Raw genomic sequence first — 25,858 nt, forward strand, 5'->3', positions numbered from 1 at the left:
CCTGCTACCTCACTCTCCAACCAAGGTGCATGAATGGAGGAGCAAACTGAAGTGAAGAGGAAATTCAGAAACTCTTGGGAGGGCATCAATAAAGAAGCATTTGATCAACTTCCAAGGCCCTCCAAGAGTTGCTGAATTTGCTCTTCACAGGGATCAGTCTAGAGTGAACGGTTTTTTGTGGCTGGTGATTTTAATGCAGGGAAACTGAAATCCGTTTTACCTCATATTTACATTTTAACTCGAGGCAACAAAATTCTAGATCACTTTACTCCACACATACAAGGCTCTCCCTCACACTCCATTTGACAAATCTGGCTATAACTCTATCCTCCTGATTTCTGCTTACAAGCAAAAACTCAAAAACAGGATGTACCAGTGACATGCTCAATACGAAAGCACAGATAGAACATTGAGACTGATATTTCATATGTATAAATGTGAAGAAATGCCAAGCGCATGCCACTAACTACCCAATATGGTAGTGAGAGGAAGCTCAGTGGCCGTAAGGAGATGGATTTCGTCCGAAACTGCACACATTTTCTCATTGATGAAACGTTTGATCTCAATACAATATTTTGGTTCCCCAAACAAGAATGTTGTGTGGACTTTACCCTTTGCCATTGTTTTTTTTTTTAATTGCGTTGTTAAGGATTGCAAAGGCAAATTTAGCTATTACACACTCGCATTTCACAGAGTAGGTGTTCCCTAATGGACATATGCAAATGCAGGCTGGAACGGGCAAATAGGATCTCGCTAGTTCGTGCTGGTCTCTTCCCTCCTCCTTGCTTGTTCTGCCCACTATAACTAATTTGTTCACATTGGAAATGACAGGCTGTGGTCTATCGTGGTTTAGTTATAAAAAATCTTTGACGGAAGTGGACAAACGAAGCGGTGCTAAGCTACCGGACTGTGTCTTCATAAAGTATTCATACCCCTCAACGTACCCCACAATTTGCTGTGTTACAGACTGAAAAAAAATTCTACCCCATCTACACACAATACCCCGTAATGACAAAGTGATAACATGTTCTTAGAAATGTCTGCAAATTTATTGCAAGTAAAATACAGAACTATCTCATTTACATAAGTATTCAAACCCCATTGTTACGACACTCCAAATGGAGCTCAGGTGCATCCAATTGTCTTTGATCATCCTTGATTGGAGTCCACCTGTGGCTAATTAAATTATTTGGACATGATTTAGAAAGAATCTGTGTTTATAAGGTCCCACAGTTGACAGTGCATTTCAGAGCAGAAACTATTCCATGAAGTCCAAGGAGCTGTCCAAAGATCTCTAAGATAGAATTGTGATGAGGCATATACTGTATCTGGGGAAGGGTATAAAACTATTTCTAGAGTGTTGAAAGTTTCCAAGAGCTTAGAGCTGGCAGTCCGACCAAATTGAGCAACCGGACAAGAAGGACCTTGGTCCGAGAGGTGACCAAGAACTCAATGGGCGGGTGGTAGCCAAGTGATTAGAGCGTTGGGTCAGTAACTGAAAGGTTGCTGGATCGAATCCTCGAGCTGACAAGGTAAAAATCTGTCGTTCTGCCCCTGAGCAGGTTAACCCACGGCCGAAGACGTGGATGTTCGATTAAGGCAGCCCCTCGCACCTCTCTGATTCAGAGGGGTTGGGGTAAATGCGAAAGACACATTTCATTTGAATCTCCCTTTCCCAATGACCACTCTGACAGAACTATAGAGTTTATTGGCTGAAATGGGAGAACCTACCAGAAGGACAACAGTCTCTACAGCACTTCACCAATCTGGGCTTTATGGGAGAGTGACCAAACGGAAGCCAATCCTGAGAAAAAAGCACATGGCAGCACGCCTGGAGTTTGCAAAAAAAGGCATGTGAAAGACAGGGCATAAGGCAAAAGATTGTGGTCTGATGACACATACATTTAACTTTGGCCTGAATGCAAAGTGCTATGTCTGTAGAAAGACATGTCATGACCTGTCTAACACCATCCTTACCGTGAAGCATAGTGGTAGCAGCATCATGCTGTGGGGATGCTTTTCAGCAGCAGGGACCAATGAATGGAGGCAAATACAGGCAAATCCTTGATGAGAACCTGCCTCGGAATGCAAATGACCTAAGACTGGGGGCAAAGATTTACGTTCCAACAGGACAATGACCCCAAGCATACAGCCAAACCAACGCTGGTATTATTCAGAACAAGAATATGAAAGTCCTTGAGTGACCCACACTTGAATCCCATTGAAAATCTATGGAAAGACTTGAAGATTGCTGGTCACCGCCGCTCCCCAACTAACTTAACAGAGCATGAGAAAATCTGCAAGGAAGACTGGGAGAAAATCCCCAAATACAGATGTGCAAAGCTTATACAGACATAGCAAAGATGAGTCAAAGCTGTAATTGACCCCAAAGGTGGTCTTCCAAAGTATTGACTCAGGGGTGTGAATACTTAAGTGACTTAGATATCTTTATTTCAACGTCAATAAATATGCAAATATTTCTTAAAACATGTTAGACTTCGACATTATGGGGTATTGTGTGTACAAGGGGGAGAAAATGCTGTAAGAATTAATACTTTCCGAAGGCACAGTATATGTACATACAGTTAAAGTCGGAAGTTTACATACATAAATCAGTTAAGACATAAGAATAAAAATTGTAGACCTCCACAAGTCTGGTTCATCCTTGGGAGCAATTTGCAAACGCCCGAAGGTACCACGTTCATCACCATGGGAGCATGCAGCAGTCATACCGCTCAGGAAGGAGACGTGTTCTGTCTCCTAGAGATGAATGTACTTTGGTGCGCAAAGTGCAAATCAATCCCAGAACAACAGCAAAGGACCTTGTGAAGATCCTGGAGGAAACAGGTACAAAAGTATCTATTTCCACAGTAAAATGAGTCCTATATCGACATAACCTGAAAGGCAGCTCGGTAAGGAAGAAGCCACTGCTCCAAAACCACCATAAAAAAGCCAGACAATGGTTTGCAACTGCACATGGGGATGAAGATCACCTCCAAAGCCCAGTATGTCCTGTGCTAGCTCCCCGCACTCACCTTGCGGAGTGTGTCATCGTTCCGGCACCATCTGTGTCTGCTCTACGCACCAGGTCTCCAGTGCGCCTCCACAGCCCAGTAAGCCCTGTGCCTCCTCCTCGCACTCTCCCTTAAGTGCGCCTTCCCAGTCAGGTATGTCCTGTGCCTGCTCCCCGCACTCGTCCTGAAGTGCGTGTCACCAGTCCGGTGCCACCTGTGCCGGCCCCACGCATCAGGCCTCCAGGGCGCCTCCCCAGTCCAGAGCCTCCTTCGAAGGTTCCCAGTCCAGAGCCTCCAGCGAGGGTTCCTAGTCCAGAGCCTCCTGTGGGGGTTTCTAGTCCAGAGCGTCCTGTGGGGGGTTCTAGTCCAGAGCCTCCAGTGAGGGTTCCTAGTCCACAGCCTCCTGCGAGGGTTCCCAGTCCAGAGCCTCCAGCGAGGGTTCCCAGTCCGGAGCCTCCAATTATGATCCACGGTCTGGAGTCCCCGGCATCGATCCACGGTCTGGAGCCTCCGGCGATGATCCACGGTCCGGTTCTTCCGGCGACGTTCCACGGTCCGGAGCCTCCGGCGGTGATCCACGGTCCGGTTCCTCCGGTGACGATCCACGGTCCAGAGTCTCCGGCGTTGATTCACTGTCCGGAGCTTCCGGCGACGATCCCGGCACCAGAGGACGACGTCCTGCACCGGAGCCACCACCGAGGCTAGATGCCCACCCGGAGTCAGGTCTTGCAGCCGGAGTCCACACCTTTGGGAAGGGGTACTGTCACGCCCTGACCTTAGAGAGCCTTTTATTCTCTAATTTGGTTACGTCGGGGTGTGACTAGGGTGGGTACTCTAGTTTTTCTATTTCTATGTTGGCCTGGTATGGTTCCCAATCAGAGGCAGCTGTCTATCGTTGTCTCTGATTGGGGATCATATTTAGGCAGCCTTTTCCCACTGAGTTTTTGTGGGATCTTGTTTCTGTGTAGTTGCCTGTTGAGCACTGCTTTAGCTTCACGTATCCTGTATTCTTCTTTGTTGTTTTTGTGAGTTTCTTTTGATTAAACATGTGGAACTCTACGTACGCTGCACCTTGGTCCGTTATTTCATTAGACGATCGTGACATAATCCAAGTTTATCATTTTAAAAGGCTAATTGATCATTAGAAAAACCTTCTGCAATTATGTTAGCACAGCTGAAAACTGTTGTCCTGATTAAAGAAGCAATAAAACTGGGCTTCTTTAGACAAGTTGAGTATCTGGAGCATTAGCATTTGTGGGTTCGATTACAGGCTCAAAATGGCCAGAAACAAAGGACTTTCTTCTGAAACTTGTCAGTCTATTCCTGTTTTGAGAAATGAAGGCTATTCCATGCAAGAAATTGCCAAGAAACTGAAGATCTCGTACAACGTTGTGTACTACTGTGCACCTTCACAGAACAGCACAAACTGTCTCTAACCAGAATAGATGGGGTGGGAGGCCCCGGTGCCCAACTGAGCAAGAGGACAAGTACATTAGAGTTTCTAGTTTGAGAAAGACGCCTCACAAGTCCTCAACTGGCAGCTTCATTCAATAGCACCCGCAAACCACCAGTCTCAACATCAACAGTGAAGAGGCGACTCCAGGATGATGTCCTTCTAGGCAGAGTTGCAAAGAAAAAGCCATATTTCAGACTGGCCAATAAAGAAAAGATTAAGTTGGGCAAAAGAACACGGACACTGGACAGAGGGACTCTCTCCTCTCCCTCCAGGAGGGAACTCTGCTGTTACCAAGCGAATGTTTGATTTTGGAAGAAGCTAATCACAGCTACATAGCTAACTAACTATGAAATTAACAAACCAAATGCACAACTTGTCCGTTCTCAATAGGCTCTGGTCTCTCATCGTTGTGTGCTTGTAAACAAACACCATGTGACTGGGTACTACCGGTAAGCTTAATAATGAAAAATTATGTGACAGGTGAAATCAAGAATGTGATCTTCTTTATCTCATTCTTTTTAACATATTACACAAGTTGACTGCAGGTATTTACTTAAAAAGTAGCTTCAAATGTACTTAAAAACTTCAAAAGACAGTTTCCTAATTTTACATTTGCTAAATTGCAATTTGTGGGAAAACCCTGTTCTAAAAGACACAGCTGATGTGAGCCGTTTCATATGACAGATTAACATCTCAATTAGAAGTTTAGAAAAAGGGAAAATGTAGATATGCAACAACTAGGATGGTTGTTAATATGACTAGGATTGTGCCTTTGGCTTCTGGACATGAAAGAAAGTTGATATGAAAACCAGTAGAACAGGAGAGAAATGCTGTGAAACCTTTTTGGTTACTAGCTTAACTGTTGTTTTTAGCTGATTGTGCTGCTCTTCTCTTTCCCACTGCTCCACACAGACTGTGTCTGTGAGTTGTATAGCAACGAGTCTCCGCTCTGGCTTGCTCGAGGCTCACTCTGACTAGAGACAGCCATTAGAAAGTAGCTTTCTTAACTCAACTAACTCCATAAACTCAATTTATATGACTATTTTCTGTAAAATAATAATTCCGGTCGACCAAGACACTGTTCCTGTTTTATGACTGACGAGATTTGTCAAATTCGGACACCAAATTAATTCCACAAATTTATGCAAATTAACCTACAAACTGATAAGCATGACCGGTCAAATTATTATTTTTCAGGTGGCTAACCGACTAACGGTTAACATCCCTAGCCCTAAGTCTTTTATTTTCTTCACTAATCAGAATTTAAAAAGGTTCACTATGCAGAAATTGCTAAAAAAAATAATAGTTTGCCTAATTTCAGTTTTTGACAAAACAAGAAAGTTTAGATCAGGGTTTCCAAAACTCTATACTCGTGCTGATTCAAATAATCAACTAATCATCAAGCTTTGATCATTTGAATCCGCTGTGTAGTGTTAGGGGGAAAAAACTAAATGTGCACCGCTTGGGGTCCTGAGGACTGAGTTTGAGAAACGCTGGTGTAAACAATCATTGTACCATCTAAACCCCTGTGAAATATATTTTCTATAACCACAATATTGTATTTTCAGCTGGTGTACAAAACCGAAATCATATAGAAATAGCACACAAAGAACAGATCTACTGCTTCTTAGATTTGCTTTCAAAAATAATGAAATATTTATAAAGATGTATATGTGAATTTGGTCAGATCAACTAAAAAGTTATTGTTATTGAAATGTTTATAAGCTGAAATGTCGTTACCATTGTCGTTACCATTGGCACCATTTTGAATTCTGCTTTCTGGCTAATTTTGAAATTAGCATATCTTCTGAGGGATGTTTGTACAAAATGTCATGCCTTTATCTGCTGCATAACAATTTTTATAATCAAATACCAGCTGTTATGGCAGCCATTTTGGATTTTCGCGATAACTCGCTTCCTGGTTAAATTTGACATGGGCATCCCTTCTAGGATGTTTTCAGGTACCCCTTCTAGGATGTTTTCACATCACCTTGTTTGTACCAAATTTGATGCTTGTATCTGCTTCGTAACGTTTTTTTCCCCCACTAAGGCCCAGGAATAATAATATTCAAGCGAAAGTTAATAGGATATCGGATAGCTAGCCTGGATATGTGGCACTTTACTCAATAGCAATAATCACATATTTGATATGTTAACGTTACTCACCTAGCGAGCTATCCAAGTCTAACGTTACTTCCCTATCGTTTTGTTCATAGATCCAGAATAGAATTATCCGTTGTGAAACTATAAAGACTGACTGAATCTTGACAAAATCCGTAGGTATGGGAATATTCCAAACGAAAAATGTTTTGTCCGACGAGTTTCTTTCCCTTCTGGTCGAGAGCAAATTCATAATCTTTCTAACCCTTCCTGTCAAGTAACGTCCCTCTTCCCGAAAATAATGCAACTGCAAGCTCGGCTTCACGCATTCTGATTGGTGCACTGCTCCTTCAGTCAAGTGATACTGTGTAGCCCACTGACACAATTTTATGTTGTTAACCCTAGAATGGATCAGCATTACAGTTAACTGAATGGCATCGCATCCATTGTAGTGTGTGTGTGTGTGTGTGTGTGTGTGTGTGTGTGTGTGTGTGTGTGTGTGTGTGTGTGTGTGTGTGTGTGTGTGTGTGTGTGTGTGTGTGTGTGTGTGTGTGTGTGTGTGTGTGTGTGTGTGTGTGTGTGTGTGTGTGTGTGTGTGTGTGGTCTTGTTATTCTATCCTCATGGGACCGGAAATCCCTCAAAATCCACCCAAAGATAATGAAACAAGAAAAACTGTCCCTAGTGGGGACATTTCCCACGTCCCCACGAGGAAAATTTTTATTTTACATTTAGGGGTTGGATTCGGGCTTTCTGGTTAGCGTGTCCGCCCTGAGATTGGAAGGTGGTGAGTTTGATCCCTGTCCAAATCATACAAAAAAAAAATTAAAATGGGACCTGATGCATCTCTGCTTGGCACTCAGCATTAAGGACATAGATTGGGGTAAGGCCCTGCGATAGCCTAGCGCCATGTCCAGTGGGTGTACATACAGCTGCCTCACGCTACAGAAACAGGAGATAGTACCCTGCCCTATGAGCTGTTCCGGCTCTCACAAACCAAGGTAACTTATATACTTGCTTTTTAGGGTTAGAATTAGGGTTAGGGGTTAAGGTCAAGTTTAGGTTTTAGGGAAAATAGGATTTTGAATGTAAATACATTTCAGGTCCCCATGAGGACAGAAGAACAAGTGTGTGTGTGTGTGTGTGTGTGTGTGTGTGTGTGTGTGTGTGTGTGTGTGTGTGTGTGTGTGTGTGTGTGTGTGTGTGTGTGTGTGTGTGTGTGTGTGTGTGTGTGTGTGCGTTTTTGTGTGTGTGTGTGCATGTGTGTGTGTGCATGTGCGTGTGCGTGCGTAAGAGTATTGCCATTGGGGATGGAACCATTGCTTATATTTTATGGGAGGTAATTAGGAAATTCTTAAAAACATTAATACCATTTCACCCATGATGCCACTCATGATTTGACTGCATGAAAGTGCTACAATACACACAAAGGGGTTTGAGAAAATAATTATAAATGTCATAAAAGACTACACAAAATGCATTCGAGCAGGTCGAGTTCTCCTGGCATCCGCCAAACCCAGATTCATCCATCGGACAGCCAGATGGTGAAGCGTGATTCATCACTCCAGAGAACGCGTGTCCACTGCTCCAGAGTCCAATGGCGGCGAGCTTTACACCACTCCAGCTGACACTTGGCATTGCACATGGTGATCTTAGCCTTGTGTGAGGCTGCTCTGCCATGGAAACCAATTTCATGAAGCTCCCAACGAAAAATGATTGTGCTGACGTTGCTTCCAGAGGCAGTTTGGAACTCAGTAGTAGTGAGTGATGCAACCGAGGACAGACACTTCAGCAGTCGGTGGTCCCATTCTGTAAGCTTGTGTGCCACTTCGCAGCTGAGCCATTGTTGTACCTAGTGGTTTCCACTTCACAATAACAGCACTTACAGTTGACCGGGGCACATCTAGCGGGACATAAAGTTGACAAACTGCCTTGTTGGAAAGGTGGCATCCTATGATGGTGCCACATTGAAAGTCTCTGAGCTCTTCAGGATGGCCATTCTACTGCCAATGTTTGTCTATGGAGATTGCATGGTGGTGTGCTCGATTTTATACACCTGTCAGCAACAGGTGTGACTGAAATAACCAAATTAATTTGAAGTGGTATCCACATACTTTGTATATATAGTGTATCTTGCCTCTTTACCAGGCACTCGGTGCCTCAATGCAAACACACTCTGACTCTAAAAGCAATTCCATATTTAATTTACAACACATGGAATGTTTAACAAAATCAATTCCTGACTGTTACGGTAATATCGTCAAAATTCCATCCAGTTGTGTGTTACATGAAACATTGATTGTCCTTGGTAAGGGACACACAGTCACAATCCTGTTTGTATCTGACCGTGTTAATCAATAACCTACATATTTCATTCATGACCCATAGCTTTATCTGTTCAAAAGATGAGAAAAGGCTTTTGCTGTTGAAAATGTCAAATGTAAATGGTAATTCTGAGCCTCCATCTCTTTCCCATCTGATCATCTTTCTGATTGTCAATATTTCCACATATGATCAACAACATTTCTTATTTACAGTATCGTCTTGTAGTCCAAAAAGGAGGCTAGAGTTAAATGGAAACTGACCATCCTCCTAGTGAGGTGGGAGGAAATAGAGAGCCAGGTCCTTTAAGATGGGACAGGGACGGGAGGTTCCATTTGCCAGTAGTGGAGGTACTTCCCGTCTCCCATATCTGATGTGTTAAAACTGAGTTAAGTTTGCCAGAAATCTTAGGCAGATATTTCCCAAGAATGTTGTAGTCACTGACACAATAAAAAGTGCCACATCTATCTATCTGTAATCGGCCTATATATATTACAAGCTTACTAGTTAAAACCTAACTTTTAAAATACTGTATGCTGGTATGTAGGCCACTAGGTATGTGAAAATGTGAGCATCTATTTAGATGATTTTGACAACATATACAGTATGATTGATTGTACAATTCGTATCAAACATAGTTACGAAAGTGTCTATCACTTAAGTGCTTATTAAGAAGGCTACTCATTATGAGACTTTGTGGTGTTGAATAACAACGATTTTATAGCTTTCATCTGGAACATCCAGACTCACAGATATCCTTAGGGTCTCCAGTAAACTGAAAAAAAAGGCAAGGGAAGGGAATGGAATGTCCTTACAGTGGAGTAAATGAAAAGCAAAAACCATAGGTCACCATCAACTAACCACTACTTTCTCGGCTATAAGAGAAGAGAAAGCTGATATTTAGTTTAAAAATAGGGATGTGAAACAGAATTCAATAGCAGGTATAAGAAGTTGACTTTTATTTACAGTTATTTGTTTACATTTATCTGTCAGCGTTTTTATTAATTACCCGAATTGATGTTCCACTGATTGACATATCCTCCACAGTCAAATTGTGCGATTCGGGTTCAAAAACCTTTCCCACCCTCAAAACCATTTCCAACTTCGATCAGTCCAGTTAAACCAAACCGTGAGGGAGGGGACAGAGACATTGAAAAAGGAGGGCGGGGGGGTATAGAGAGGGGAGAATGAGAGAGGGGGAGAGAAAAAGATGTGGCGTGATCTTTTGGTTCTGTCTGGGGGGATTTCCGCATTGACTTCCTGTATGTCTAACATTCTAAAGACGTGTCAAACCGGAGTCTTATGTTAATACCTCTCCTCTTAGGTTATTTATATTCTTCAATCATACTAAAAATGTATTAATAACTTTTACAACTATGTTTGTATCTAATATGTAGTGGTGTAAAGTAATTAACAAAATATACTTTAAAGTACTACATAAGCAGTATTTCTGTGTACTATATCTATACTTGACTATTTATATTTTTGACTAATTTGACTTTTAATCTACTACATTCCTAAAGAAAATAATGTACTTTTTACTCCATTTATTTTCCCTGACACCCAAAGCACCTTACATGTTGAGTGCTTAGCAGGATAGGAATACGGTCCAATTCAGACACTTCTCAAGAAAACATCCCTACTGCCTCTGATCTGACGGACTCACTACACACAAATGGTTCGTTTGTTAATTATGTCTGAGTGCTGGAGTGTGGCCCTGGCTATCGGCTAAAAAAAATTGTGTTGTCTTGTTTGCTTAATATAAGGAATTTGAAATTATGTAAACTTTTACTTTTGATACTTAAGTATATTTAAAACCAAATACTTTTAGACTTTGAGTCAAGTTGTATGTTACTGGGTAACTTTCAGATTTACTTAAATCATTTTCTATTAATGTATCTTTACTTTTACTCAAGTTTGACAATTTGATACTTTTCCACCATAGATAAATATCTAATCAGAGGTGTGTGGCCACACATCATGACTATTAGAAACAACATGTATACATATCAGTTTATTTCCAATTCATTTGCATTTTCTTAAAAACAAGAATGATTCAAATGCTACAAAAACATACATTTGCCCCCTTTCAACTTATTACGTAATACATCATTCTTTCTACATAAAATAACAATTCTATTCAAATCAATTTTGAAAAGCATAGGCTACACTCATTGGGCACGGTGAATCATTATAAAGTATTACAATTGAAAATCAAGACACATTATAATGTGAGACCATTTTGGTTGCATATGATCGTAAATATTTTGCTGTGCAACCTTGATTTAAAAAAAAAATGTTGCCTTGTAAAAAATCACCCAGATAATAATTGTTGTTATAATTATCCTTCGCTGTAATGCTGTTTCCAAGTACACCAGAGAAAAAGACGAGCTTAGATTCGGTTGCGTCATGGTCAAGCGCGTAACTTGCCCGGGAGACAGGTGGGTCAAGAATCCTCATGTTAAGATTGGAACACCCCCGCGGCCAAAAACTCTTTTGGTTTAGCCCGGTCTTCAGAGGCGGTGGTTTGTGACGGTAAAACAAGTTGAGCAAGGCTTGTAGTAGGGAGAACGGGGATACGCACAATATCTCCTCTCTCATCTTAACAAACCATCAAATGTGTGAGCTAACTTGGAACAAATAAAATAGTACATTCAAATATAAGCACGAATAAGAATGATATAGAAAATTTAAAAAAATTAAAATGGAGTACGTTTGTATTATGAACCTTAAATATCTAGTAGTCTAGAGAATTAGAGAAGAGCTGTTTCCATTAAAGGTAGTATTTATGCCAATTTGAAGGCCAGAATTGTGGGGGGAAAGCACTAATCATGTTTATGCATCCTAATAATCACCCTTAGAATACTCCCAGAACCAACTTTATTTTTTATTTAAATTTGAGAATTGACCAAACAAATTGACTCACCATAGTCTTTATTGGCAGGGGTGCGTGTGATATTGTACAGCAGTATGCTGGTTTGAAAATAGTGTTTTTACACAATGTACAAACCTATTATTCTACAAATAACTTTGTAACTTCAATAACAGGTACTTGTATAACCATGTACAGCTTTTTACAATAAACAACTGTCTTTACAGGGTTACATATTAGTTTATAGAGCACAGCATGTGCTTCGGGAGCTAGAATTAATGTAGACCCAATATAGGCTATATCTTAATCAAGTTGAAAAATCGTATTTTCTGGTGCTCCTAAATTTTATGTTGTTCTCCTAACTTTTTTAAAAGTTGGGAGCACCAGTGATATCAATGAAAAACTTCACCTTCGATACAGCAGTACCATCTCCATCCATCATCACAAAGTGGGTCGGATGTGTCAAGGTGGCAGCCATCCTTCAGTTATCACAGTACTGTACCTTTAAGATGGACAGCATCAGCACAGTGATAACTGAACCAGGGCAGCCTGGATGTCATGTTAGGAAGCCAAGAGACAGCAGCCCCGTCGGTCTGAGTTCCAGCACAGTACAACATTAGCCATGGTGATCCAAGGGGTCAGATGCCATCCGTCTTCATGATGCCAGGCTCACACATGATGACACACGCACACACACACACGACTTGGGGCCCAGAGCAACAATAATATCTTGTCAGTCACACTATTCTTTTGCAGATGGAATCGTGCCAAAAGAGGGACCTAGAATGACATGACACTGTATAGGGTCAGGCAGGTGGGGGTGCCTTTGGACATTGCAGAAAGTGCATGTACTTCATGCACAGGTCATCGGAGTAACAAAATGACTATGTTTGACAATACGTGAAATCCAAATATCATGTCTGTATTTATGTATTTCATGGTATCACATTACAAGAACGAGAACACAATTGCATGCAGAAGTAATGTAAAGAGGTTTCTCTAATAGGTTACCAAAATCTGCAAAGCTTTGTAATTATTCACAGGATATAATCGTGAATTGTGTATGTGCTATGAATTCCACACAGGCATTACAGAATTCTAGAAAGGTATTTTACTACCATTAGTAAGATGTTTCTTTCTCACCTCACATGAATACATGTGTAACTACTGTAGCATATCAGCTTTTTCATAAACCCCTTTGAAAGATAATTTCCTATACAACAGATACATGTAGCCTAAAGGAATAAAACCTTGTTAATTGGTCGAAGTCACCACTGTTTACTCGGTAGTGTTTGAACTGCATAATTTATGGACACCACATAGCTGACGTCGGACTTGTTATGGTTCTTGGGGTTCCGCCCTCAGTGCGCGAAGGCTCTCCAGCAGTCCAGTCGCGTAGCCCGCCGGAGGAGGCTCCTCCCTATCTCCTTCTCCCTCCGCTTCATGTAAACAACTCGATTTGCTGGTTCTGTTTTGGTATCACAGAATTGCAGGAGCACTTGCCAACACCTACTTGAAAAATAACCTGCTACGCAAGGTTGAGACAACAGTTCAATCGAACAAAACATAACATTGGTTGCGTAACTGTAAAAATGCAATTAGCATATACAACTCCCAATAGACTGTACTTAGTATATTATCATAATAGCGTATCTCGGACCCTTCAATAATCGTGAAGCGCAGACCAGGTAGCTTATACATTAAATACACGTTTAAAACGCGAAAGAACAATATTGAAAGCAATCATCACATTTCAATGGTTCCAGATATTCAACTCCACGTTGTCGGGAAAGCTTGTTGCTGTTTTCTATAAATACAACAAGAGTAAGGCTCTTTAAAAAAAAACTTTGTAAATAGCCCGTCATATAATTTTAAATTTTTAAACATATATGCATTGCCATAATAACTCTGATATTCAATGACAAGACCATGTAAAAGAGCAACGCTATTGGTGTTGATTGAGTTTTACTATTGTGCTGACAAACGCTAACGCCCAGCCTGCACACACCCCTCTCTAGGTAAAAACAAATACTATGTAGTCCAAGCATCGAAATTAACATGAACAATTCTTATTCATATTTACTTGTAGTTCAATATCTGACGGATATTAGTCTTACTTACTTGCATTTTGCGCGTTTCATTCCCGTGTTTACGTGAATAGTTTTAATGACGCAGCAAGACCCACATCGAACAACGTGATTGTCGCCATTTTTTGTTGTTATTGAAATCTCTCAGCCATGTGACAAAATAATAAAACAATGTTTCCGGGTCTCGCCGCACAACTAACTGAGTAAATTGATAATCTTCCAATCTAGTTTTTTTCGTGTGATGGATTAGGCAGGTTCCATTGACTGAAGACACCAATAGGTTGTGCATGCGCAGCATTTGACTGCTTTTGGACACTGACGCCGCGGTATGGTTCGCAACAAGTACATTCCTTGATGCCTTGGTCCGCAAATATTGCGGAATGGCACTGTCTCAGTGCGTAATGATGATGATGGGTGATGGCCAATGTTTCAGAGGGAACCCCGACAATCCGGAATTACCGTTTACGCTCTGCATTGATGCTGCTGTCAACAAGTGCGTTGATTTTGTAGTTTGCAGTGTTTTGTCAATAGGTCTCTTACTCGTGAATTCGGATTTATCCTATTACCATTCATTACGTCATTATCAACTTCCTACCCCATCTGGAAACGTGGCAATCAACAGTGGTGTAAAGTACTTAAGTAAAAAAATACTTTAACGTACTTTAAGTCGTTTTGGGGGGTATTTGTACTTTACTTTGCTATTTATATTTTTGACAACTTTTACTTAACTACATTCCTAAAGAAAATAATGTACATTTTACTCCATACATTTTCCCTGACAGCCAAAAGTACTTACATTTTGAATACTTAGCAGGACAGGAAAATTGGCCAATTCACACACTTATCAAGAGAACATCCCTGGTCATCCCTACTTCCTATTTTCTGGCAGACTCACTAAACACAAATGCTTTCTTGTAAATTATATGTGAGTGTTGGAGTGTGCCTCTGGCTATCCTTAAATTTAAAAAAAAAACATGCAAATTGTGCCATCTGATTTGCTTAATATAAGGAAGTTTTACTTTTACTTTTGATACTTAAGAATATTTTAGCAATTACATTTACTTTTGATATTTAAGTATTTTTAAAACCAAGTACTTTTAGACCTGTACTCAGTATTTTACTGGGTTGACTTTCACCTCTACTTGAGTAATTTTCTATTAATGTATCTTTACTTCTACTCAAGTATGACAATTGGGTACTTTTTACACCACTGCCAATAAATATAACCCCAAAATAGATCTGAATAGCTTTAATTGCATAGTAATACAACCTCAATCAATGCAGGAAGTTGCAGATTGAGGATAGAAAATGAAGATGAGAACTTTCATACTGTGAAGTGAGTTACTAGCCTAATAGTGTGGAATAGTGTATAGGTGGGTCACACAAACTATGCATGGTTGATGACCTTCCATTCTAATCGACCCAGGTTATATTCTATTCTAGAATACGTATATTCTAGACTTCAGAGAGGTTGGGTAAAATGTGGAAGACACATTTCGGTTGAATCCATTCAGTTACGCAACTGACTGCGTATCTCCTTTAAACTTCATGTTTCAGCCACTTACATATGATATGGTTGCAATTCGAAATTATTCGTCTTACTCACAATGTAAAACTACAGGTACCAGATTCCCAAGTTGTACCAAGTTCCTGCGCACAAGTCATCCGCATTTTTCTTCTTGGTGTGTCTGGGAGGTGCTGAGAAATAGGGCGTTGAGGCAGCTCCTCCATTCATTCGCAGAGAAAAAATCTTTCTTAAAGACGCAGACAAGCTACTGTCCCTTGGGAACAGAAAAAAAACATTTCTGGCTTGGTCTGAGTGAACTACGTGCTATATTACGCATACATTTTGCAGGACACACAGGCATAAATCGACGGTGAGGAGGGATTGTGGGCATCGTTGAGGTAGGCCTACAACGCTTGACTGTTGCCCCGTTGTGTTTTTTTTTTCCGCCATAGTTTAAATCCTCCATCTGTACAATCAGGAATCTGGAAAGTTCGATTTCTCTAGCTGATTGGATGAATGGGGCTCTTTAACAATTCCGTTTTTCCGTAGCCGTTTTAAGTCGTAACCAATTCGGGAAAATTGGCAATTAAGTTAGATTCAGTGTAATAAACTGTTGATATACTGTCCCTGTTAACTCAAAACGAGCAGAAAGTATCTGTTCACGGACTTTGATAATAATGTGCAGAGTGCACACCATGGGCAACATTGAAAGATGCTTAGGCCTATCAATGTTTCATTGAAGGCAGCAGGTATAGGCTATAGCAACCCTGGACTTATTTATTTTGTCTCCTCCAGACACAGATACAGTCCGTGGTGTTGCAGGCTATAGTGGAGGATGGCCAAACTGTTCCGAGCGGTGATCATGGGTCCACCAGGCTCGGGAAAGGGGACCATATCCGAGAGAGTTGCTCAAAGATTTGGCCTAGCACGTCTGTCCAGTGGCGACTTTGTTCGGGAGAATATAGCTGCGAATACAGGTAGGCCTATTCTTGATAAATAATTAGACATGCATCTATTTATTGTTTACCATTTATTTATCTGTTTTTTGATTGCGTCTTTTTTTTCTTGCATATTGTTTTTATTGCCACATATTTGTCATCCTCAGCGGGGTTGGTAGAAACGGTCAGATTTTCAGGGATACAGTGTCCTATCTTAAAATATTTTTTATTATTATTATTAGTTGTTGTATTATTTCAACCTAGCTTACATATTTGTTCATGTTAGCCTATAGTAGCCTAACTAGCATTCACCTCCAGTAGCATAAATTGCAACAATATTGTAACGCCAGCAGAGGCCTAAGTTGAGGTGAGGTGAAGAGAGTCTCTTGCAAGTTGGCACTGGGCTGGACAGTGGCACATTTCTCACGCCAGAAGTCTCCTATCATCCAAGAGACAAAAACATTAGTTACATTTAGAGGCTATGGCAAATCTACTATCTGATAATAAACTAAAATGATCCACTATCCATATCAAAAGGAATCCAAGTTATGAAACGTTCTTTGTTAATAGTCTCTGAAACTTCACAGTCGATAGCAAACGTATGTTTGGAATCTCTCTGAGTTGACTTATTTGAGCCAATTGACTTCTTCTGGAGCCTGTTTTTAATCCGAACTTGTGCCAATCTTTTTTAGCCCACAAATGAAATGTGTTGCAGGGAGGGCAGTGAAAACATGTGTGGGGTTGTAATTACAGTTACAGTGCTCTTTCAAGGCCATGCCTTACTAAACCCAGTTTTCCAGAATTACTATACTGGAGTTATTTACATTAATGAAGACATTCTCTTACATTCAAACTTTGTAAACCACCTTAGGAAAATCTGAATGGACACAATGAATCTTATGCTATGGCTCCATGTATTTTTATTCGAGCCCCTGTAACGGAATTGTCATGATCCAGTTTGGTCAGTAGGTCATTCAATGACATGAATCATTTATTGATGATTTTAGTTTAGAGGGGTCTGGAGATCTTTCTGAGATGTGCTATGTGACTCACTGCTGTAAAGAAAGCAATAAAAATGGGGGTGGGAAGAAAACAGGGCGAATGGGTAATCGTTTAGGTGTTAAAGCTACAGAGGGCATTCCTGTCTGGGTTTGCTCTGCCCCCTACCTCTAGCCAAAAGTCCACCTCTTTTACTAGAAATCTTTCTTCTTAATACTTTATACTTATGGGGAATTGATGATGACTCCTTCACCTCTTCCTCCTCCTCCTCCTGCTCCTCATTATCTCCCTCCCTCCCTCCACAGACGCTGGTGTTCTGGCTAAGACCTACATAGAGAGGGGTCTGCTGGTGCCGGACCATGTGATGACCCGGCTCCTACTTCCCAGGCTGGAGGAGATGACTCGCCACAGTTGGCTGATGGATGGTAAGACCACACACACACACACACATATACACACACCTTGAAATGCACACGCATTTCCCAAGATCTTTTTGCAGCTGCGTAGAGAAAGCAAGAACATAGAAAGGGCTAATGAATTGGCAAAATCGAATCAAATTTATTTATATAGCCCTTCGTACATCAGCTGATATCTCAAAGTGCTGTACAGAAACCCAGCCTAAAACCCCAAACAGCAAGCAATGCAGGTGTAGAAGCACGGTGGCTAGGAAAAACTCCCTAGAAAGGCCAAAACCTAGGAAGAAACCTAGAGAGGAACCAGGCTATGTGGGGTGGCCAGTCCTCTTCTGGCTGTGCCTGGTGGAGATTATAACAGAACATGGCCAAGATGTTCATAAATGACCAGCATGGTCGAATAATAATAAGGCAGAACAGTTGAAACTGGAGCCGCAGCACGGCCAGGTGGACTGGGGACAGCAAGGAGTCATCATGTCAGGTAGTCCTGGGGCATGGTCCTAGGGCTCAGGTCCTCCGAGAGAGAGAAAGAAAGAGAGAATTAGAGATAGCACACTTAAATTCACACAGGACACCGAATAGGACAGGAGAAGTACTCCAGATATAACAAACTGACCCTAGCCCCCCGACACACAAACTACTGCAGCATAAATACTGGAGGCTGAGACAGGAGGGGAAAGAAAAGAAAAAAGAAAGTAGGACATTTTTTCAATAGCATCAAACAAACCTTTTTAAAATAATTCCTCTGTACACTATATACAGAAAACCACAATAGTGAGTGCATGTGGGGAAAAAGAGAGAGAGAAACAACCAAAAACACATGAGCACAGTAAGGTATCATGAAACATTGACTGTACAGGTTTGTGTCTGACCCAGAAACAAGCTGAAACAGGCCAGTCGGGCAGCAGTCCAAGGTTTGTAAACAGTAGTGCAGGTTTACACCCTCTGAAAGCAGCTATTAACTAGTCTCACAGCCAGGCCAGAAGAACCAACAGTAAATACTGTATTTGCAGTATGTCTACCAGTCCATATCAGTGTAGGTTAAAGGGAAACAGATACGGATGTGGTCTTTGGATTGTTTACATAACGATATGACCTTTATAATGTCACACAAAATACTGTACATAAATATTTTCCATTAAGTTGTTGTGCAGGATCAATGTGAGATACACACACACACACACACACACACACACACACACACACACACACACACACACACCCCTCAGTCTCCGTGCTTCATCTCCTAACTCTCCCCAGGGTTTCCCCGTACCCTGGCCCAGGCCAAGGCTCTGAACAGTACCTGTGACCTGGACCTGGTCATCAGCCTCAACATTCCCTATGAGACCCTGAAGGAGAGGCTGAGTGACCGCTGGATCCACCCAGCCAGCGGCAGGGTCTACAACATGGGCTTCAACCCTCCACACGTACAAGTCAGAAAACATTGTTTTTCCTCCCTCTTTTGTCACCATTATTATCGCCATTACACATGTTTAGTCTTCCGGTTAGTCTGTCTGTTCCCACAGAACCAACATTAAGCCAGGGTTTCCCAAACCTGGTCCTTGCCCCCCCCCCCCCCCCAGTTGCACTACGCAGCTGATTAAAATCAGAAACTTAGGACTGAGTTTGGGAAAGCCTGCACTAAGCAATGGTTCCTATGGTTGCTACAGGAGGCTGTGAAAATACGATGCCAGATTATTATATTCCTAACTCATGTATTTGTGAATTATCAGTAATACCTTGGAATAGTGTATTGAATGCGTGGGGTTCAAGACAACTCTCTGTGAGCTGTGTACCGTTTTCATGGGTTTATGTCATTGATATAATAATTATTCAGTTGTCATGGTTCTGTTGTCCCCCCCCCCAGGGCAGGGATGATATCAGCGGGGAGCCTTTGATCCAGCATGATGATGACAAACCAGAGGCTCTAGTGGCCAGACTGAGGCATTACAAGGACGTGGCCAAGCCCATCATAGACCTGTATAAGTACGTCCCCCCTTCATTTCACTGACACATTTTTAAAAGCATTGTGTACATTGCTTGCCCTGACTATCCTGTATACAGTACTCAGAAGTACTGAGTGACAATGTAGTTACAATATAATTATAATGTTCTTACAATATAATGTAATTATGCTACATGGTATTTATGCAACTTTACATGTAAAGTGTGTCCTCCCCAGGTCAAAGGGCATCCTGCACACTTTCTCAGGCACAGAGACAGACAGGATCTGGCCTTACATCAACTCTCTCCTCAGCACCAAGATCCCCAGCACATCACAGACAGACACACAACGCATCCCAATGCCCTGAGGAGAGCAGAGGTGACGCATCAGAAGGAAAGGCCTTGCACCAGGGGATACTAATGTTAGTTAGTGAAGACATTGGTTGAGTACATGGCTGCAAGACAAGTCTACCGCTAGATGTTAGGAGCCATTAGCTTGGCAGTTATCTCAGTCTCAAAACATGTTTGAAAATACAGTCTTATGCACTACATACATCAGTGGTGCATAGCTTCGGTCCTCAAGGGTTGCAGTGTATGAAGGTTTTCTTCCTAACCTTTTAACCCTGAGACTGATTTCCATTTCCCAGATTGTAAGTTTAAAGTCCCAGGGAGAAACGGAAATCAGCAGGACTGCAGAACATGGGGGCCTGAGTTGTGCAACTCTAAATATGCCTTCCAAAGACTGTAAAACGAGCTTGATACTTCTATAGCACCCAATGTGTACAGAACTGTTGGTTTCTGTATATCTGATTTATCTTTCATTTCGACTGAAATGACTATTGTGGACATTTTCTTATAAACAGCACACTCTATAATTTGGCTAAATTTTAAGTTCTATCAGATGAAGAGTTTCATCTTTATCAAAATATCTTGGATTGCATAAATGTGTTTTTCTTTTGTTTTAATTTGAAACAGTTTTTGTTGACTTTAGTTAGACCAAATTGAACCTTCTCCCTAGTCTATTGAAGTTTAGTCCGCAAGACTAGACCAAATAAAAAACGATGATAATGAATGGGTCTATAATTGTGTTAAAAAGGACCAAAGATTTTCATGTGGCCAAAGATAAATGGTAGAATTATATTCAAAGAGCCAGAGGCCTTAATATTTCTAATGACTTATTGAAACGTTTGTGAGTGTTTTAACCATTTGAAAGTGTAATGCATCTGAATTGCTGTATAAGAAAAGGGATGGGTGTGGTTAGTGGTTGGACAGTGTTTGTGGGAGGGTGTGTCTTGTGTCTGTCTCCCTTTTAGATTTCAATAACACAATATGCAAATAGTCACTGCTGTAAACTGTAATTGGCCCAGAATATATATGGCAAGCCCATTGTGGTGAACGAGTGGTTAGGAAAGATTTTCATACGCTCTGTTGTGCAACACTGAATGTTTTCTGTCCATAAATCATCTGGCTGTCCAAAATCTGGCATATTCCAAAAAAAATACAATTACTTTCTCAGAATTTCCTTTCAGTTGTTTCACTCTCAAGGTCAAACAGTAGTTCCAGGCAACATGCCTACTATGACTATAAACTAAATGTCTACCATTCAAAAGCAAAAGTACTGTAAGTTTCAGCTGCATTCCCTGAAGATTAGTTTTGTTCATAACATTATTGTGTGTCCTTTTATAGGAGACTGATAGGTTTCTACTATGAGTATTGTGTGGGAATGCCACTGCGGACATATTAGCTAGGCTATCATAGAAATCTATAGGCACACTGCAGTGATGCAGCATCTGTATCTACAGTGCATTCAGAAGGTATACTGACCCCTTAACTTTTTACACATTTTGTTACGTTACAGCCCATTTTTTTTATGTATTAAATTGCCCCCTCCCCCCTCATCAATCTACACACAATACCCCATAATGACAAAGCAAAAACAGGTTTTTAAAAATGTTTGCAAATGTATTTATTTTTAAACAACTGAAATATCATATTTATGTAAATATTCAGACCCTTTACTTTTTTGAAGCATCTTTAGCAGTGATTACAGCCTAGAGTCTTCTTGGGGATGACGCTACAAGCTTGGCACACCTGTATTTGGGGAGTTTATCACATTCTTCTCTGGGCCAATTGTGCGCTGCTCCACGGTTCTCCCGGTCGCGGCCAGCTGCAACAGACTCTGGACTCGAACCCAGAATCTCTAGTGGCACAGCTAGCACTGCGATGCAGTGCCTCAAATCAAATCAAATTTATTTGTCACATACACATGGTTAGCAGATGTTAATGCGAGTGTAGCGAAATGCTTGTGCTTCTAGTTCCGACAATGCAGTAATAACCAACAAGTAATCTAACTAACAATTCCTAATCTACTGTCTTATACACAGTGTAAGGGGATAAAGAATATGTACATAAGGATATATGAATGAGTGATGGTACAGAGCAGCATAGGCAAGATACAGTAGATGGTATCGAGTACAGTATATACATGTGAGATGAGTATGTAAACAAAGTGGCATAGTTAAAGTGGCTAGTGATACATGTATTACATAAGGATGCAGTCGATGATATAGAGTACAGTATATAGGTATGCATATGAGATGAATGATGTAGGGTAAGTAACATTATATAAGGTAGCATTGTTTAAAGTGGCTAGTGATATATTTACAACATTTCCCATCAATTCCCATTATTAAAGTGGCTGGAGTTGAGTCAGTGTGTAGGCAGCAGCCACTCAATGTTAGTGGTGGCTGTTTAACAGTCTGATGGCCTTGAGATAGAAGCTGTTTTTCAGTCTCTCGGTCCCAGCTTTGATGCACCTGTACTGACCTCGCCTTCTGGATGATAGCGGGGTGAACAGGCAGTGGCTCGGGTGGTAGATGTCCTTGATGATCTTTATGGCCTTCCTGTAACATCGGGTGGTGTAGGTGTCCTGCAGGGCAGGTAGTTTGCCCCTGATGATGCGTTGTGCAGACCTCACTACCCTCTGGAGAGCCTTACGGTTGAGGGCGGAGCAGTTGCCGTACCAGGCGGTGATACAGCCCGCCAGGATGCTCTCGATTGTGCATCTGTAGAAGTTTGTGAGTGCTTTTGGTGACAAGCCGAATTTCTTCAGCCTCCTGAGGTTGAAGAGGCGCTGCTGCACCTTCTTCACGATGCTGTCTGTGTGAGTGGACCAATTCAGTTTGTCTGTGATGTGTATGCCGAGGAACTTAAAACTTGCTACTCTCTCCACTACTGTTCCATCGATGTGGATAGGGGGGTGTTCCCTCTGCTGTTTCCTGAAGTCCACAATCATCTCCTTAGTTTTGTTGACGTTGAGTGTGAGGTTATTTTCCTGGCACCACACTCCGAGGGCCCTCACCTCCTCCCTGTAGGCCGTCTCGTCGTTGTTGGTAATCAAGCCTACCACTGTTGTGTCGTCCGCAAACTTGATGATTGAGTTGGAGGCGTGCGTGGCCACGCAGTCGTGGGTGAACAGGGAGTACAGGAGAGGGCTCAGAACGCACCCTTGTGGGGCCCCAGTGTTGAGGATCAGCGGGGAGGAGATGTTGTTACCTACCCTCACCACCTGGGGGCGGCCCGTCAGGAAGTCCAGTACCCAGTTGCACAGGGCGGGGTCGAGACCCAGGGTCTCGAGCTTGATGACGAGCTTGGAGGGTACTATGGTGTTGAATGCCGAGCTGTAGTCGATGAACAGCATTCTCACATAGGTATTCCTCTTGTCCAGATGGGTTAGGGCAGTGTGCAGTGTGGTTGAGATTGCATCGTCTGTGGACCTATTTGAGCGGTAAGCAAATTGGAGTGGGTCTAGGGTGTCAGGTAGGGTGGAGGTGATATGGTCCTTGACTAGTCTCTCAAAGCACTTCATGATGACGGAAGTGAGTGCTATGGGGCGGTAGTCGTTTAGCTCAGTTACCTTAGCTTTCTTGGGAACAGGAACGATGGTGGCCCTCTTGAAGCATGTGGGAACAGCAGACTGGTATAGGGATTGATTGAATATGTCCGTAAACACACCAGCCAGCTGGTCTGCGCATGCTCTGAGGGCGCGGCTGGGGATGCCGTCTGGGCCTGCAGCCTTGCGAGGGTTAACACGTTTAAATGTTTTACTCACCTCGGCTGCAGTGAAGGAGAGACCGCATTTTTCCGTTGCAGGCAGTGTCAGTGGCACTGTATTGTCCTCAAAGCGGGCAAAAAAGTTATTTAGTCTGCCTGGGAGCAAGACATCCTGGTCCGTGACTGGGCTGGATTTCTTCCTGTAGTCCGTGATTGACTGTAGACCCTGCCACATACCTCTTGTGTCTGAGCCGTTGAATTGGGATTCTACTTTGTCTCTGTACTGACGCTTAGCTTGTTTGATAGCCTTACGGAGGGAATAACTGCATTGTTTGTATTCAGTCATGTTACCAGACACCTTGCCTTGATTGAAAGCAGTGGTTCGCGCTTTCAGTTTCACACGAATGCTGCCATCAATCCAAGGTTTCTGGTTAGGGAATGTTTTAATCGTTGCTATGGGAACCGAAAATGCTGTTATCGAGGTAATTTCCTTAGCAAGTGACATCAGAGGTCAGATTGTGTGCGACTTCGGAGCTCAGGGATGATAATTTCACACAAGTAATTACCAGTTGGAGGGGTGTTCAAGTGGTTTTATCCCAGGCATAAGGATAAATTCCAGATTTCCATTTGGTTATGAATGCAGCATTAATCCCATGTGCATTGAACTGGGGTGGAACACATGGAGTGGATTTAAACCAGGGATTAATACTGGATTTGGAGCCTGATGACCTCTGCTCTGTTTACATATCAGACTCAACCATCAGAGGTTTATCATTTCCTGTTGTATGGATGGTGGTAATAACAGCGATCTCTCTAGATAGGCCTACATGTACAATATATGTCTGGTAAAATCTAATATAGGCAATGATAAAAACCCATGTATATTTGCTGGATACTAGGTTATTACATAATTCACACATGTGAGTGAGGAATTTAATTTATTCATCTATCAGTCCAGAAATCCTTCCCAGGTTTTGCTTTCATAAACAGCAAGTCGTGATCCACTATCTCGGTATCATTCACAAGCACACAACTATGCAGTTTACAATGTATTGATCTATATGACATCCGGAACACTTGAACGCACGTAGATAGGCTACTCCATATTAGTGTGAGATCAGCAAATGGCGGTCGCAGCATTCGTTTCACTGAAGCTCACATGCGATATATAAGGTGATGATATGATGATGTCGTAGTCCTTGTAATTCTAATTTTAGCCAACCCCAGGAGTTTACATTGTACCCGAACACCACTTACAGGTCGAGGTACAGAAGGACGTTTGACCTTTGACAGGCGGCGAATGACAAATCGAAAGTCGGCATTTCTCAGACCACAGCTGGGGTTTCCGCGCGCATCTCCAGAGCTGAGGACGTCGGGGTTCCAGAGATAATGACAGCGAGCGCTCTGGAAGGTAGGGTGGCCTATGACAAAAAGGGCTGTTTTTTTTACATCATTCGTTTGAAACCATATACGTTTTATATCAAATGCCACTGAAATGCTTCCTCTGGAGGAGCATCGTCTTCATGTGTTACTTCCCGATGAGATTTTAATATTAAAGAATGATTCTCTTCTGCAGAAAGATTTTCTGAATATCGTGGTTTGGCCAACAGAAGAAATCAATCTGCGTTTTTACCAGAATATTGGAATATGAATATCCCATAGCATCGTTGATGTTTGGCTTTATTTTCAGTGCAGGTGTTTTGTCAGGCCTAGGTTGTCTTTAGGCGAGGAAATGCATAACGACGGGAAAAAGGCCCCCTGCGCTCAAGCCCTATATGACGTTGATTATAACCCCGTAGGCTACTGTTGAGCTTTAAACATTTCTATGCATTTGTTAATTATTATGAAACAAAAACCGTGCACTAATATGAGTAATGAATCCGCCGTAGCCTAACGGTTACAAACGTTCCAAGTGCACTGAATGACAAATATGACCAAGGGGATTTTTAGACATGATCTGAGATTATTCATAATTGAACTATTTGGGAAAACTCTCGAACATAATTCTCAAAGTTTCTATTCTGTGAGACATCAAAATGGAAAATGACATGTTTAGTTAAAAAAAATAAAAAAATAAAGCTGGCTATGACGGGGATGATTCATGTTGCTGAATGCGCGTTTATTGGAGGCGGACACATTGCATTGGAGGGGCAGG

At 41.8% G+C, this 25,858-nt stretch overlaps 2 protein-coding genes and 1 long non-coding RNA gene across 7 annotated transcripts in view; 1 reads left to right on the forward strand and 2 right to left on the reverse strand.

Annotated features, from left to right (window-relative positions):
• Window positions 1–6,885, reverse strand: part of LOC135556179 (tyrosine-protein kinase JAK1-like) — a 54,240-nt gene extending 47,355 nt beyond the window's left edge. Inside the window, exon 1 of the mRNA XM_064989164.1 lies at window positions 6,637–6,885. The gene's annotated coding sequence lies outside the window, so the exon portion shown is untranslated. The remainder of the gene's footprint in view (window positions 1–6,636) is intronic.
• A 5,778-nt stretch (window positions 6,886–12,663) lies between these two features.
• LOC135556182 (uncharacterized) lies at window positions 12,664–14,057 on the reverse strand. Of its 2 annotated transcripts, none has more exons than XR_010457955.1 (2): window positions 13,884–14,057; window positions 12,664–13,290 (listed from the first exon to the last, which is right to left on the reverse strand). It is a non-coding gene; the product is annotated as an uncharacterized LOC135556182 (long non-coding RNA). The 2 variants fall into 2 exon arrangements; XR_010457956.1 differs by having other exon boundaries at window positions 12,664–13,569.
• Window positions 14,058–14,089: 32 nt separating this feature from the next.
• Window positions 14,090–21,168, forward strand: LOC135556181 (adenylate kinase 4, mitochondrial-like). Of its 4 annotated transcripts, none has more exons than XM_064989171.1 (6): window positions 14,090–14,175; window positions 16,152–16,333; window positions 17,599–17,718; window positions 18,967–19,139; window positions 19,574–19,692; window positions 19,889–21,168. In XM_064989171.1, the coding sequence occupies exons 2-6, from the start codon at window positions 16,192–16,194 to the stop codon at window positions 20,016–20,018; spliced, it is 684 nt and encodes a 227-aa protein (XP_064845243.1). In that variant the 5' UTR covers window positions 14,090–14,175; window positions 16,152–16,191; the 3' UTR covers window positions 20,019–21,168. The 4 variants fall into 4 exon arrangements, with proteins under 4 accessions (XP_064845243.1, XP_064845241.1, XP_064845242.1 ...); XM_064989169.1 differs by lacking the exon at window positions 14,090–14,175 and adding an exon at window positions 15,524–15,754; XM_064989170.1 differs by lacking the exon at window positions 14,090–14,175 and adding an exon at window positions 15,524–15,726.
• The last annotated feature ends 4,690 nt before the right edge of the window (window positions 21,169–25,858 follow it).

The sequence above is a fragment of the Oncorhynchus masou genome, chromosome 15 (assembly GCF_036934945.1).
Source record: "Oncorhynchus masou masou isolate Uvic2021 chromosome 15, UVic_Omas_1.1, whole genome shotgun sequence".
Lineage (NCBI taxonomy): Eukaryota > Metazoa > Chordata > Actinopteri > Salmoniformes > Salmonidae > Oncorhynchus > Oncorhynchus masou.

What these genes read in the sequence shown, in the direction of transcription:
- LOC135556181 (XM_064989171.1), top strand. Translation starts at nt 16,192, where the DNA reads ATGGCCAAACTGTTCCGAGCGGTGATCATGGGTCCACCAGGCTCGGGA. An exon ending in GAATATAGCTGCGAATACAG is followed by an intron (nt 16,334 to 17,598) that starts GTAGGCCTATTC and finishes CTCCCTCCACAG; the next exon opens with ACGCTGGTGTTCTGGCTAAG. An exon ending in CCCATCATAGACCTGTATAA is followed by an intron (nt 19,693 to 19,888) that starts GTACGTCCCCCC and finishes TGTCCTCCCCAG; the next exon opens with GTCAAAGGGCATCCTGCACA.